Here is a 15,009-nt window from a genome sequence, read left to right on the forward strand (position 1 = left end):
GCGCCAGGCTAGCTGATGGGCGCCAGACAGAGCAACCAAGCAGTCTGTGCCCTCACCCCACTTGGGAAGACAAACACGCAGCTAAAAAGCCTTTCAGGGCACCTGGGTGGCTCAGATGGTTAAGCGTCTGCCTTCGGCTCGGATCATGATCCCAGGGTCCTGGGATTGAGCCCCGCGTCGGGCTCCTGGCTCGGCGGGGAGCCTGCTTCTCCCTCTCCCTCTCTCCCTGCTCATGTTCTATCTCTGTGTCTCAAACGAATAAATAAAAAATTAAAAAAAAAAAAAAAGCCCTTCAGATGGCGTGGAACCTTACAAGCCCATATAACTGGGACACCCACATTCAGAGCAGCATGATTCACAAGCCCCAGAAGGTGGAAGCAATCCACTTACAGATGCAAAGATAAATAAACACTGTCCGTCCACACACTGGAATATTGGTCAGCCACGGAAAGGAAGGGACCCTGCCACCTGCCACCACGTGGAGGGACCCCGAGGACACTGTGCTCAGTGAGAGGAGCCAGATACAGGACACATCGCGCTGGATCCCACTCCCAGGAGGTCCCCAGAGGAGTCCCATCCACACAGACTGAGAAGAGAGGGTGCGAGCCGGGGCTGGGGCAGGGGGTGGGGAGTCCGTGCTTCATGGGGACAGAGTCTCCGTGCGGGGAGATGGAAAGTTCTGGAGACAGAGGGTGGGGGTGGTCTCAGGACAGTGTGAGTGTGCTTCACGCCGCAGAGCTGTGCACTTAGAGATGTCATTAAAGATGACAAATTTTATGTTGTAGAAGAACTAATGGAACTGGTACACGGATGTCCAGCAATATTTTAACAGCCAAGAAGTGGGAACCAGCAAAATGTCCATCAACAGATGAACGGATACACAGAGTGTGTCCCCCACACACGGGCGTGTCACTCGGCTGTGGACGGGGGCCAGGCGCCCACACGCGCTGCCCCGGGGACGGACCCCGAGCCCATGATGCTCAGGGAGGGAGCCAGACACAGAAGGCCACACGGGGTGTGAGTCCACGTGGCTGACACGTCCAGAACAGGCTCATCCACGGACGGGAAGTGGATGAGTGGTAGCCAGGAGTGTTTGGCAGGAAGGAGATTAACAGCTAAGGGATGTGGGGTTTCTTTTGGGGTGATGAAATGTTCTAAAATGGGTGGTGATGGTTATACAACGTGACTATACTTGAACCATTGAGTTGTAGACTTTAAATGAGCTCATTGTGCGGTATGTGACTCACAGCTCAGGGAAGCCGTTGTGGTGTGTGCCAGAGTGATGCTGGCCACGGGCCACGTGCAGCTCTTCAACTTAAAATTGGTAAACGGAGTTCCTCGGTGACACCAGCCACATTCTAAGGGCTCCGTAGCCACGTACAGCTGGTGGTTTCCATACTGGATGGTGTGGACATGGGAGACAGTTCTGGACAGAGCTGAGCTAGAAGGACCTTCTTTAAGAGGGAAGGGAAGGCCTCTGAAGAGGCAGGATTAGAACAGAGACCTGAAAGTCTGGTTCATGAAGAAGGAAGTGCACATGCAAAGGGCCTGGAGTAGGACTGGGATGGACGTGTTCACTGAATTTGCTTCCCCAGGCCTCCCCTGAATGAAAGTCCCACAACGGCAGGCACTCTGTTTCTACCCGTGTCCCGTCCACACAGGTACTGATGTTCCTCAACACGGACCACAGAGGCTGGCGGGGCTGGAGCAGGCCAGAGGAGGGGGGCAATGAGGGCTGGGGGACTGTGGGGCCAGATCGGGGCACGCGGGCTGTAAGGACAGCCTTGGCTTCTGCCCCAGGCAAGGTGAGAGACACCAGGGGATTTTGGACAGATCTGGCTGGTGTTTCGATCACTCCTCCAGCTGCTCAATGGGGAGCAGATTCAAGGTGGGGGTGGGGACAGACCGAAGAGGGGTCAGGGAGGAAGCTGTCATATGGGTCTATTCTAATGGAAGCGGGGGTGGGACCACAGACTCCATCCCCCTGGAGGCCCCCACCCCCACTGAGCCCCCATCCCCCAGGGGCTCCTGATGTCGCAGCTCAGTTACCTTCTCCGTGTGCTGCTGCAGGATGGGCAGGTTCTCCTCCAGCTTGTCCAGCCCCCTGTGGGCGTATTCGCTGGCCGATGCGACTACATGGGCAAGACAGGAATCGTCAGTCCCAGCATGTGCGCACCCCTCAGGGCCTGGAAGGCCGGCCGGTGCTGGTTTGCGGAAACAGGGCCGGGGGTGGGGCAGAACCCCTCCCCACACCCCCGGAACAGCCAAGAGGTAGGACCCGGGCTCTCCGGGGCTTCACTCACTCTGTGGTTCCAGCTTGGAGAGGATGGGCTGGGCCCCACTGACAGCAGCCGCGGTGAGAGTCTTCACGCCCTTCTCGGCCGCGTCGCAGACGGTCTTGACGTGGGGGTGGCTCTCCTTGGTGGAGGTGTAGGCCGCCGACACCATGTCGCAGGTGGAGCTGATGAGGGGCATGCTGGCCACGCGGTCCACCACGCTCGGCTATGGGGACAAGCAGCTCAGCGGGCTGGTCCTGGGCCTCGGGTGCCCTGCAATGTCGATTTCACTCCCAGCCAAGCAACGGCTCAGCCCATGCTTGCCTTGCATCCAAGTGGTTGCACAAGCCCATGGCACCTCCTCCACCTTAGCCCTGCCGCTCATCTGTTTGCACGTGCACTTGACACCCACTGCGGGCCGGGCAGACCAGAGCCCCACTCTCACGGAGCTTCACGTCTACCACTGGGCCCCACAACTACGGCCCACAGGGCCCACACCTGATTTTCTGATTCCTGTCTGGTTTTTCCTAACAGCTGAATCGAGAAGTTCACACATCAGTAATGCCACCATTTTACAACACACGATTCCAAGGTTTTTAGTTTTTTCGTTAGGTTGTGCAACAGTCGTGGCTAATTCTAGGACTTAGCCATCACTCCAAAAAAAAAAAAAAAGTCACTCCTCATTCTCCCCTCCTCCAGCCCCCACGAGCCCCCTTCCTGTCCGTGGATGAGTCTGTTCTGGACGTGTCACCCACGTGGACTCACACCCCGTGTGGCTGTGTGTGTCTGGTTCCCTGAGTACCGTAGGCTCAGGGTCCGTCCCTGGGGCAGCACGTGTATTTAATTTTTTTAGTTGTGGTAAAATACACATAAAACTGGGTGCCTGGGTGGCTCAGTTGTTAGGTGTCTGCCTTTGGCTCAGATCATGATCCCAGGGTCCTGGGATCAAGTCCCACATCGGGCTCCCTGCTCAGTGGAGAGTCTGCTTCTCTCTCTGCCTCTCCCCGTGCTCATGCTTGTTCTCTCTCAAAAATAAAATCTTTATAAAAAAAGACACATAAAACTTACCATCTTAACCATTTCAAGTGCACAGCTCAGCGGCATGAAGCACACTCACACTGTCCTGCAACCACCCCCATCATCCATCTCCAGAACTTTCCATCTCCCCAAAAGGAGACTCCCCACCCCCCGACCCCAGCCCCGGCTCCCACGCTCTCCTCTCTGTCTCTGTGGACGGGACTCCTCTGGGGACCTCCTGGGAGTGGATTCATACAGTATTTGTCCTTTTGAGTCTGCTCATTTCACTAAGGATCGCATCCTCAAGGTCCAACCACGTTGTGGCAGGGGTCAATGCTTTATTCCTTTAGGTGGTTAATATTCCATTGCTGGCTGGTTTTGTAAATGAAGTTTTATTGTTACACAGCCACCCCCATTCATTTACCCTATAAGAGCAGAATAGTCATCGAGACAGCCCTTCTGAGGCTCAGTTTCCCCACCCATCACATGGGGAGTCATTCCTGTCCAGCAGGAGTCACAAAGATCACTCGTGTGAAGGCGGCGGCAAGAAGACTCAACTCACAGGGGCTGTGTGGAGAACTTGTGTGTGAACTCACTTAATCGCCAGTCCCGGGAGGTGGGGAGTGTTCATCCATTTTATGGAAGAGTTAACTGAGGTATGGAGAGAGTAAGTCACCTGAAGTCAGGTGGATCTGCCAGTGGCAAAGCTGGGCTTCAGGCTCAGGCCATCTGCCTCCAGGGATTACCCCGAGGCCTCTCCAGGAGTTCATCCCAAGTCTCCCCTGCAATCCAGCAACTCCACTTTTAGGAATTTAACCCGGGAGAGAAACACACGTCCACACAGGAGGCAAAGTGAATGTTCATGGCAGCCTCATTCTGAATGTCCAAGAAGTGGAAACAGCCCAGATGTCCACTGCTTGGTGAGAGGATTAAAGAAAATGTGGTATAAAGTATGTTTTTAAAAATTCGTAGCCTCGGGCGCCTGGGTGGCTCAGTTGGTTAAGCGACTGCCTTCAGCTCAGGTCATGATCCTGGAGTCCCGGGATCGAGTCCCGCATCGGGCTCCCTGCTCAGTGGGGAGTCTGCTTCTCCCTCTGACCCTCCCCCCTCTCATGTGCTCTCTGTCTCTCTCATTCTCTCTGTCTCAAATAAATAAATAAAATCTTTAAAAAAAAAAAAATTCGTAGCCTCAGGGCATCAAGATGGGCTCACTCAGTAGAGCATGTGACTCTTGATCTCGGGGTCCTAAGTTCGAACCCCACGTTGGGCACAGAGTTTACTTAAAAAAGAAAAAAAATTACAGCCTCCAAATGGTCAATAGGTACATGGAAGATGCTCAGCATCACAGATCAGTAGGGAAATATGCCAACACAACAACGAGATACCACCTAACACCCCTGAGGATGGCTACTATCAAAACGAAACAAATTAACAAATGATGGTGAGGATGGGGAGAAGTTGGAACTCTTGGGCCTTGTGGGAGGGAACGTGAGAAGGCACAGCCACTGTGGGAAACAATGTGGTGAATTAGAAAGAGTTACAAATAGAAATTACCCTATGAGCCCCCAATTTCACTTCTGCGTATATAGACAAAAGGATTGAAAACAGGGTGCCTGGGTGGCTCAACTGATGCTCTCAGGGTCCTGGGATCGAGTCCCGCATCGGGCTCCCTGCTCAGCGGGGAGCCTGCTTCTCCCTCTCCCTCTGCTGCTCCCCCTGCTTGTGCTCTCTCGCTCGCTCTGTCAAATAAATAAATAAAAACTTAAAAAAAAAAAAGAGATGAAAACAGAATCTCTAAGAGATCCTTGGACACTCAAGTTCAAAGCAGCATTATTCACAATGGCCAAATGGTGGAAACAGCCCGAATATCAGTCGATGGATAAACGGATGAACACAGTGGGGTCCATCCAGATAATGGAATACTAGCCGGCCTTACAAAGGACATCCTGACACCTGCCTCGATGTGGGTGGACCTTGAGGACAGTGTGCTCAGTAACAGAAGCCAGGCCCAAAGAGACAAATCCTGTAGGATCTCATTTATGAGGGACCTAATGTGAAAGGTTCTACTTTCGTAAAAATGATTTTATGTTTCTACTTACATGAAACGTCCAGGAGAGGTAAATTCATAGAGCAAGAACATTAGTGGGTGCCAGGGACTGGGGGGAGGAGGGAATGAGACTAAATGGTAATGGAGATGGGGTTCCCATCTGGGGTGATGAAAAGCTTCTGGAATTCGATGGTGGTGGTGCTCATACATCATGAATGTACTGAATGCCACTGAACTGGTTAAAAAAAAAAAAATACTATTTTTTTAAAGATTTTACTTTTCAACAGAAAGAGACACAGCAAGAGGGAGTGGGAGAGGGGGAAGCAGGCTTCCCACTGAGCAGGGAGCCCGATGTGGGGCTCGATCCCAGGACCCTGGGATCATGACCTGAGCCGAAGGCAGACGCTTAACAACTGAGCCACCCAGGTGCCCCGAAAATCGTACTTATTTTTGTTATGTTATTTTACCGTAATTTTAAGAAAGGAATGAAGCACCGACACCCACTACAAAGTGGATAAACCCCCAAAAATCGTGATGCTCAGTGAGAGAAGCCAGACACAAACGGGTCTCAGGTGGTTAGGACTCCGTTTGAAAAGTCCAGACCAGGCAAATCCACAAAGACAGACAGCCGATGAGCAGTTGCTGGGGGTGGGGGGTGGGGGGGGGGACGAGGAATGAGGAAGGAGTACTAATGGGGCGGGGTCTCTCTGGGGGGGATGAAACATGTCCTAACCCTGTATGGCGCTGATGGCTGCAGAACTTGGTTGTTGACTAAAAACCACTGGGCAGCATCCTTCCCAAGGGTGCATCTTAACGTATGTAAATGATCTGTTAATAGAGTTGCTTATAAACTGTATATAGTCGTTACTGCAGCGAAGTTGTGAAGGGAGAGAGGAAATAGGGGCTGACTTCCTAGGATGACCCTCCAAGCACCTGCAGACAGGATAGCGGTGGGGGAGGGGGGAGGCAGGCGGTTTCAGAGAGGACCCCGGATCTCCCCAGAGCCTCCAGGGATTCCCAGTTCTGCCCCCACCCCCACCTGTCCGGGGTCTGCGTGAGGGCTCTCCATCAGCTGCAGAAAGAGATCGGTTGCCCCCCCCCCCCAAAGTGTGGGAAGCCTCACCCCACAGGTCCCAGCCCTCCCTCACCTGCTGGACCGGTTCTTCTGCTGTCGCCTGGCTGCTGGCGGTGGCTTCTGTCCCGTTGGTAGACATGCTCCTTTGAAGCAGGCACTGTGGTGGACAGACGGGCTAGTCAGGGTACAGCGTGCCCTGTCCCTCCCTCCAGGAGGAAGCGCACGTTCACAGCTGTCGTCCGACCCCTCACCCTGTTTCTTAGAGCCCTGCCTCTCAATTATTCACAAGCACCTGTGGGCCCATGCAGCGGCCGGAACTGATTCAGCAGGACCAGGTGAGGCGGGGAGTCTGCATCCCTAACCAGCCCTCAGGTGCTGCTGATGCAGCGGGTATCAGGGCCACACCTCTAGGGCCAACCCCAAGGGCTCCACTTGGCCAACACTTCGGGGAGACACCTGCAGACACCTCTGCGGACAGCCATTTGCCAGTGGCTGCTTTCAAGAGTCATCAGCCCTGGGACCCGGGAATCTTTTTTTTTTTTTTTTTTTTTTAAAGATTTTATTTATTTATTTGAGGGAGAGAGACACAGCGAGAGAGGGAACACAAGCAGGGGGAGTGGAAGAGGGAGAAGCAGGCTTCCCGCTGAGCCAGGAGCCCGACATGGGGCTCGATCCCAGGACCCTGGGATCATGACCTGAGCCAAAGGCAGACGCTTAACGACTGAGCCACCCAGGCGCCCCGGGACCCGGAAATCTTGAGGGGATGGTCCCACACCTGTATTTCCACGTGGGCGGAGGTGTGTGCCTGTGTCGGCCACACGAAGAGCGTGGAAACACCCTGGTTCCCCAGCAGGAGGGACCCAGAGAAAACAAGGACCCAGCCCAGGGCAGTGGCCACAGGGTAGAGACCTACGCGTCACTGGCTGGACCAGGTTACTCCGAGACGAATAGTGTGCACGGGCTGAAAATCTGTGCTTCGTTTGCACAGGGTCTTTAGACACAGGAAACTGTTAACAGTGACCACCTTTCAGGGAAGATCAGGTAGACGCGGCAGGCCTCTGACTTTTGAGCCAAATAGATAATATTACCAGTTCAAAAAAAAAAAAAAAAAGGTTAAGCATTAAAAACAAAACACCCCAGGGCGCCTGGGTGGCTCAGTCGTTAGCGTCTGCCTTCGGCTCAGGTCATGATCCCAGGGTCCTGGGATCGAGCCCTGCATCGGGCTCCCTGCTCAGCAGGAAGCCTGCTTCTCCCTCTCCCACTCCCCCGCTTGTGTTCCCTCTCTCGCTGTGTCTCTCTCTGTCAAATAAATAAATAAAATCTTTAAAAAAACAAAAACAAAAAAAACCAAACCACCCCAGAAACCACGTCAGAGAGACCATGCTGGGCCTTACCGCAGACCAATCAAGTCAGACTCAGGAGGGAGGGCAGGGCAAGGGAGGCTCCCAGGTGAGGCTCAGGCCCACGTTCATAAGGTACAATGGGAGCCACCAGAGGTGCACTCCGTTTTCCTGGCCAGGTGGGAGGAGGTGGGTAAACTGTCATCAGACTAGACTGCAAGAGCTCCAGCTCCGCCCACGCCGTACCGTGTTGGGCAAAGAGCCACCTCTTCCCTGGCCTCAGTCCTCTCACCTGTACAAAGGAGTTAAAGGTAGAACCTGCCCTCAGGGCTGGTTCCCCTGGTCATTCTGGGGTGAGCCTGTTGTGAACCCCTGACCTTGATTCTGAACATTTCCTTCTAGAGGAAGGGGGCCCCGCCCCCCAAGCAGAGCCTAGCAAAGTGCTAGAGTCCAAAGCGGCTCTAATCCCAGCTTTGCAACTCACTAGCAGTGGGAGCTTAGGAAAACAGCACCCTCTCTCTGAGCCTTGCTTGCCCCATCTGTAAAATGGGGATAACCATTCCCAGCTCAGAGTCCCCACAGATTGGCAGAGCGACATGGTGCGCTGAGCTCAGTGCCTCGCACATAGTAGGTGTTCAATAAACAGAACCATTTCACACAAGGGTGAAGCCAGCCAGGAATGTGCTTCTGCTTGGTACTAAGGTCCCCAAACTGGGAAGTGGAGGGAGGAGGCACAGCCCGGCCCTGGTGATCATCAGGAGTCAGTTATTCCCCTCACCCTCCCTGGAGCCTGAGCTCACCTGGGCATCTTGGAGGCCCATTCTCCATCCCCTTTGCCCATCAAGCCCTCCTAGAGCGGGTTTAACCAAGGGCTGCCACTGCAGATGTCAGGACCCCACTGAAGTCCTTGGGGTCTGCAAGCTGTAGCGGCCAGAACGAGAGCTATATGGAACCGGCTGTAGACGTCCAGCTGCGCCCAGGGCACGCTAAGATACAACTTCCAAAGTTCCCAGAGGCCGAGGTCCCAGGCCTGGCAGTTCCGGCACGATTCTGACAAAGGTCCCCAGCACTCAGATAAGGGGCAGACCTTCCCAGCCGCCTTGAGCAATCCACTGGCCACACCCGCCTAAAGGAAAGGGCGGGGTCTCCCCGCGAAATCGCCGCAGTCAGCTGGGGGACCAGAAACTCGGGCGGGGGAGGAGCTAAGGCCCCGGGCGGCAAACCCATTTGCCGAGGGGGTGGGGGGGGTCCTTGCTAGGCAGAAAGCCCCCTGATTGGGCGCTCTGAGGACCCAGGGAGGGTCGATTTCCTGTGCAGGATAGGCTGCGGCTCGCCTCCAAACTGCGTTTGCAAAGCAAGCACACTTTTAGCGGGGGGGGGATTTACCCCCCTCTTGATATTGCCACTTATGGGCTCTTTCACGCCCCCCCCCCCAACGAATGTCTCAGGAATTGGAAAAGGAGAGAGTTTGAAAGTTTGACTCTGCTCCAGGGGTTTTTTTGAGGGGGCGGAGGGGGAAGACAGGAAAGCTCAGCCCAAGCTGGAGACCCTTCCCCAGGCCGCAGAGACCACAAGAGCCCCCAGGAAGGTTCTCCTCGCTTCCTCCTGCCCTGGGACGCCCCGGGACTCGGCGGACCCCGCCCCCCACCTCAATCGGGCCCTCTCGTCTCACCGCGGTCAGCGAGACGTGCAGAACTCGACGGCCAGCTCCGAAACCGTCTTGGGCCGGCCCTGGGGAGGCTTTTATAGTCATGGGGCGGGCGCTCGGGAATGACGGACCGGAGGACCAATCGTATCGGGAGGCTGGCCGCCGCCGGGCCACGCCCCCGCTCGGTCCGGGACGTTGGAGCCGCAAGTGAAGTCCGGGAAGGGCCAGACTTTTGCGGGCGGCGCGTGCGTCGGGGCACCCCTGTAAGACGCCTGAGCCAGCCAAGGGCGCCCCCTCCCGACCTAGGGATCCTATGAACTCGGCCCAGGGAGGTGCTCTCCGAGTCCTGGGGTCCACCGGTCCCCCTTTTCTGCAGGGGCGGTGAGAACTCAGAGATCGTTGCCTGTAAGATCGTGGCATGTAAGAAACATATTGTTTTCTGAGCCCCCAGCGCGTCAGGAGCCGCGCCCCAACCCTGGGCGGGAAGGTTATGCAGCCAAGCTCGACCCAGCAGTATGAGCAGCCTTCACCACAGCGGTGAACAGATATGGAGTGCTTTCCTCCCACCCTGCCTCGCATGGCACCATTTAATCCTCCCAAAACTGTTCTTTTATCATCCCCATTTTACAGATGAGAAAATTGAGGCCCAGAGACGGTCGGCCTAGGGCAGTGCGGGGATCAACTCCTGGATCTAGGACTCCTGGATCAACCCCTTCCTGAAGCAGCACCACTTGGATTACCCCTCCCCCCATCCTTTATCCTCTTGGTCTATAAAACAAAGTCTCAAACTCAGATGGCCCCAGCGGCCAAAAGGAAGTAACTGCCTCCTCCAAAGTGTTGGCGGCAGGGCAGAGTGTTGCTCTGTGGAAGACCCACCCAGAGATTCCCATATCCATGGGGATTCCAGAGTAAAGAAAGTGTCCTGCCTTTTAGAAAACCGTTGGGCCAAATAAAACCCAACCGGGGCCATATTCAGCTCAGGAGCCACCAATGTGCCACTTCTGCTAAATTATGTGGGGTGGGGTGGGGCAGGGCGGGGCCTCTGGAACCTCTGGAAAGAACATGGAAGAAAAGCTGGTGTCTGTGACTAAGTGCATTTTTTGGACAGTGGCTACATTGCACCGTGCAGCAGAGCTTCCTGAGATGCTGGGGACGTTCTAGAATTCTGCGCCATTTAGTATGGTGGCCACTGGCACCGAGGGGCTTTTGCACATCAAGAAACTGAATATTTACATCTAAGTAACCACATGCAGCTACTCAGATTCTCAAGTGAGTCTGAGGCGCCAAAAGGATTAAAGCAATCAGCTGTAACAGTTAAAAAATTTCACATCTGCAGGGGTGTCTGGGTGGCTCAGTCGTTAAGCGTCTGCCTTCGGCTCAGGTCACGATCCTGGGGTCCTGGGATCGAGCCCCGCATCGGGCTCCCTGCTCAGCGGGGAGCCTGCTTCTCCCTCCTCCACTCCCCCTGCTTGTGTTCCCTCTCTCGCTGTGTCTCTGTCAAATAAATAAATCTTTTTAAAAAAAGATTTCACATTTGCTGCTGGCCTTTTTTCCTACTCATGCATTCATTTTCCTACTCACTCATTCAGCAATTTTTACTGAGCTGCTGTGCTGGGAACACAGCAGTGAGTAAAACAGATCCCAGCCTTGTGGTGCTCACTGTCAGGGGCAGAGACAGACAATAAACAAGAGAAAGGAGTGAAACGCATAATGCGTCAGGTTACTGAGAAAAGCAAAGGACTAGGATGGAGAATCGGGGGTGTGATTTTTTTTGTGGCACACCCACAAAAAATGGGGCGGTCAAGGGAGGCCTCCCAGATTGGCATATGAAAGCAAAAGTGAGGGAGGAGAGGAGAGAGCCACTTAGAGATCTGGGGAAACAGCACATTCAAAGGCCCAGAGGCAGACCATGCTTGGTAAGTTGGAGATGCAGCCAGGAAGTTGATGTGGCTGGAGTGGAGTGAGTTATTGGATGTATAGAGCTCAGAGAGGTTAAGAGAGTTGTCCAAGGTCACACAGCTCCAAAGTCACTGGGAAGAAATGTCTGGTAGCCTTGAGCTTCTGAGTGGCCTTCAGTGCTGGGATGTGGCCAAAATATTCCTGGTAAAGAAGATGTAATTCAATTCTGATTTGCAAAATAAAGTCCTGGTGATTTTGCCCCACATCTTTTCAACAAAAGAAGAACAGCTATGCTCACCATCTTTCCTAGTATGGCACTCAACCCCCACCTCCAGTTCCCTGTGAGTGCAATCAAGGGCGTTTGCCATTGCACATGTGCACATGGTGGGAGAGGGGAAAGAAAGGGCATTGCCCCACCGGCCCTTAGCACTTCCTTTCCAGCACCACTGCCGCCTCCTCCTGGAAGTCTTCCTGCCTACCTCCTCAGGCTCTCCCAAGGTGAAGACTGCCAGACTAAATAGAGGATGCCCACTTCAATTTGAATTTCAGATCAACAGGGAATACACTTGGGGGTTATAAGTATATCCCATGTGATATCTGGGATATACTTACATTCAAAAATTATTCCTTTCTGACCTGAAATTCAAATTGAGCTGGGGGTCCTTTTAATTTTTTTGTTTTTGTTTTTGTTTTTGCTAACTCTGACAACTCTACCTCCAAACTCAGATCCCTTTTTCTGCCCCAGCTGTGTCCCCTGGAAAACTGTCACCTCCCAGCCTTGGTGGGCTCCTTGAGGGCAACACCTGTCCAGGATTCCCAGCGTGGCATGTAAGAAACATATTGTTTTCTGAGCTATTTGATTACATTATTCAGAGGCCTCATTTTTATTCTCCCCATTTTCTGGATGAGGAAGCTGAGGATTACAGAGGTGATTAACGTGCCCCAGGTCGCACAGCCAGAAATAGACAGCCTGAGTTTGAGATCTCAATGTACTCTCCTCCTCCTCACCCTGCCTCTTCTCCCTCTCTCCTCCTTCCCCCTCCATCCCTCCTCCTCCCCACCTCCCTTTTCTCTTCCTCCTCTCTTTCCTCCTCCTCCATTCCACACTTTCCAGTGGAAGGGCTCTGAAAATTCCCCAGTTTTTTCCCACTGAGCCTAGGGGAATGAGAGACAGACCAGTATTGTGCCACAAGGTGGCGTGCTGTCCCAGATTGGTCTCCTGACCCAGGTGTCCACACGCCCCCCATCTACCCTCTGACCCTTACGTCCTTCCAACCATCCATCCATTTATCAAGTATCTCCTAATATTGTGAGCCAGGCCAGGCCTGGCCATGAGGACCCAGTGATTTACTGGATATGCAGTCATTCAACAAACAATTATTAAGCACCTGCTGTCTACCAGACCCATGCTGGGCAGCCCTGAGGATTCAGCCTCCACCTCCACCTTCAAGGCACTCATAATCCAATGGGGAGACATGCATGGGACCAGCAGGACTGCCTTAAGACTTTCACAGCCCTGGGGTGCCTGGGTGGCTCAGTCAGTTAAGCGGCTGCCTTGGGCTCAGGCTCACGTCATGATCCCAGGGTCCTGGGATCGAGCCCCATGCTGGGCTCCCAGCTCAATGGGGAGTCTGCTTCTCCCTCTGCCCCTCCCCTCCCCTGCTTGTGTTCTCTCACTTACTTGCTCTCTCTCAAATAAATAAGTAAAATCTTAAAAAAAAAAAAAAAAGACTTTTATAGCCCTAAGGCACTTTTGCCATTGTGGGTCCCTCCCTCCATGAAAAAATACTGCAAATGATCTTTTACGACTGCATTGGTATTATATTCAATATTTTCTTCTGATTTTAAGATAAATTAAAAACAAACCATTTCCATCGGCCCTTAAAAGTGTCATGGGCCCTGGGTCTCCTGTGTCTGACACATGAGTTGGCTCTGGTGACCAAGTGCATAAAATATAGGTGATCGGGACTGTGATGGGGGCTGCAAGTACACGGGGGTGCCCAGAGGAGAGCTGGCCCCAGGTTGTGGGTGGTGCTGGGAAGCCTCCAGGAGGAAATAATGTCTAAGCTGAGGCCTGAAAGAGGAATCAGCGTCAGGCGGGTGAAGGTACTGAAGAGGTATTCCGAGCAGGGGGAAACAGAGTGCGCTCGTGCACAGTGAGGCTAGAAGGTAGAATGTGGCGAGGGCAGGGTGTCAGGGAAGAGAAACGAGATCGACAGTTTGGCAAGGGCCAGGCTGTCAAGAGCCCTGAGGACATTAGGGAGCCACAGAAGGTTCTGAAGCACGGTCAACAGGGGCAGTTTGGAGCATTGAAAAGATGTCTTGGGCTGCCCTATGGATAAAGGAAATCAGGAAGAAGAAAATGAGCCCACTTGCCTCAGGTAAGTCTTAAAGTAAAGGTGGAAGTCATAGAAAGATGGAAGAAGGGGGGTGTAGGAGGACATTCCAAGAACCATGATGAATTATTCATTCAGGAAGTATTTATTAAACACCTCTGGTGTGATCTGCTGAATACAGCAGTGAAACAGAGAAAAAGGCTCTCTGGAGGAGGTGTGCTCCAGGCAACAGGGATAGCCTGTGCAAAGGCCCTGGGGCAGCACTGGGCCTGGTGTGTTTGAAGAACAGTGAAGGCCCTAGCGGCCAGAGCAGAGTGATCCAAGGGGAGAGAGGGAGGGGACAAGGCAGGTGGGCTAGGAGAGGACTTGGGCTTGTACCCCAAGGGAGGTGGGTAGCCTGAAGGGCTGTGGGCAGAGGAGGGGGGCATCTGACTCAGGTGGGGGCGATGGTCTGTAGCGAGGGTCCTGAAAGATCAGGAAGCTTCTGGAAGAGGGGGCTGGGAACTGGGAGTAGAGGTTCTTGGAGCCCTGCTGGGGAAGGGGCTTCAAATGTCAAGCAAAGGCTTTGGGCCTTTATTGTTGGAGCAGTGGGGAGCAACTGCTGGATTCCAAGCAGGGAGGCCTTGTTTAGGTCTCTGGGGAAGGGGGGTGGAGTCTTCAAGATGCAGAGAAAGGCAGGGGTGAGGGCAGGGCAGGGGGGAGCTGATGGCCCATGACCAGGCCTGCAGGAGGTGGGGGTAGATTGGGAGAGACTCCAGCAGGGAGTGGACAGGCCACGCTTCAGAAGGTGAGGCTGACTAGGGCCTCTGGTGAGGGACCCAGGGAGGTGGAGGACACCTGGGCCATCCCCAGGGCTAGGACCAGCAGAGGAACAAGTGTGGGAGGACATTGATGGGCTTAGTTTTGCCTCTTTGAGAGCCCGCAGGCTAGGGTTGCAAATTTACCAAATAAAACTACAGGATGCCCAGTTAAATGTGAATTCCAGATACACAATGAACCGTTTTTAGCATAAGTATGTCCCAAATATTGTAAGGGACATACTTATGCTAAGAAATCTTTGTTTAACTGTCTGTTTACCTGATGCAGCTCCGGCCAGTGGCTGGACAATCTGACCAACGGTGGCCCGATGGCCAGAAGGCAAGGTTTTGTCTCCTTGGGCCGGCTGGCGGCGGGAAATCGGGGTTCTTTTAACATGCAGGCCCTGGCCTGTCCCCGCCCCCCCACCCCCGCCCTCGTGGCGCCAGCTACCCCCTGTCCCCTGCACGGAGGCACGGGCTTGGGGGAGGGGAGCTGCTCCGAGTCCCACTGTCTGGCCCCTGGGCCAGCCCCTCCCAGGCCAGGCAGGTCCCCCTGGGCATCCCTCGCCCCAGA

At 53.9% G+C, this 15,009-nt stretch overlaps 1 protein-coding gene across 3 annotated transcripts in view; it reads right to left on the bottom strand.

The window, feature by feature from the left end:
- PLIN3 (perilipin 3) overlaps positions 1-9,517 on the bottom strand; it is a 21,568-nt gene extending 12,051 nt beyond the window's left edge. Inside the window, exons 1-4 of one of the 3 annotated variants that reach the window (XM_081802873.1) lie at positions 9,428-9,517; positions 6,489-6,572; positions 2,304-2,502; positions 2,050-2,132 (exon numbers count right to left, since the gene is read on the bottom strand). In XM_081802873.1, coding sequence (XP_081658999.1) covers positions 2,050-2,132; positions 2,304-2,502; positions 6,489-6,572; positions 9,428-9,508 — 447 coding nt within the window. In that variant the 5' untranslated portion in view covers positions 9,509-9,517. Of the gene's footprint in view, positions 1-2,049; positions 2,133-2,303; positions 2,550-6,488; positions 6,576-9,427 lie in introns of those variants that run through there. The other 2 variants (XM_081802936.1, XM_081802822.1) reach the window with 2 other exon arrangements.
- Between the last annotated feature and the right edge of the window lie 5,492 nt (positions 9,518-15,009).

Source organism: Leptonychotes weddellii, chromosome 1 (genome assembly GCF_054177405.1).
Source record: "Leptonychotes weddellii isolate Sample4059 chromosome 1, ASM5417740v2, whole genome shotgun sequence".
Classification (NCBI taxonomy): Eukaryota; Metazoa; Chordata; class Mammalia; order Carnivora; family Phocidae; genus Leptonychotes; species Leptonychotes weddellii.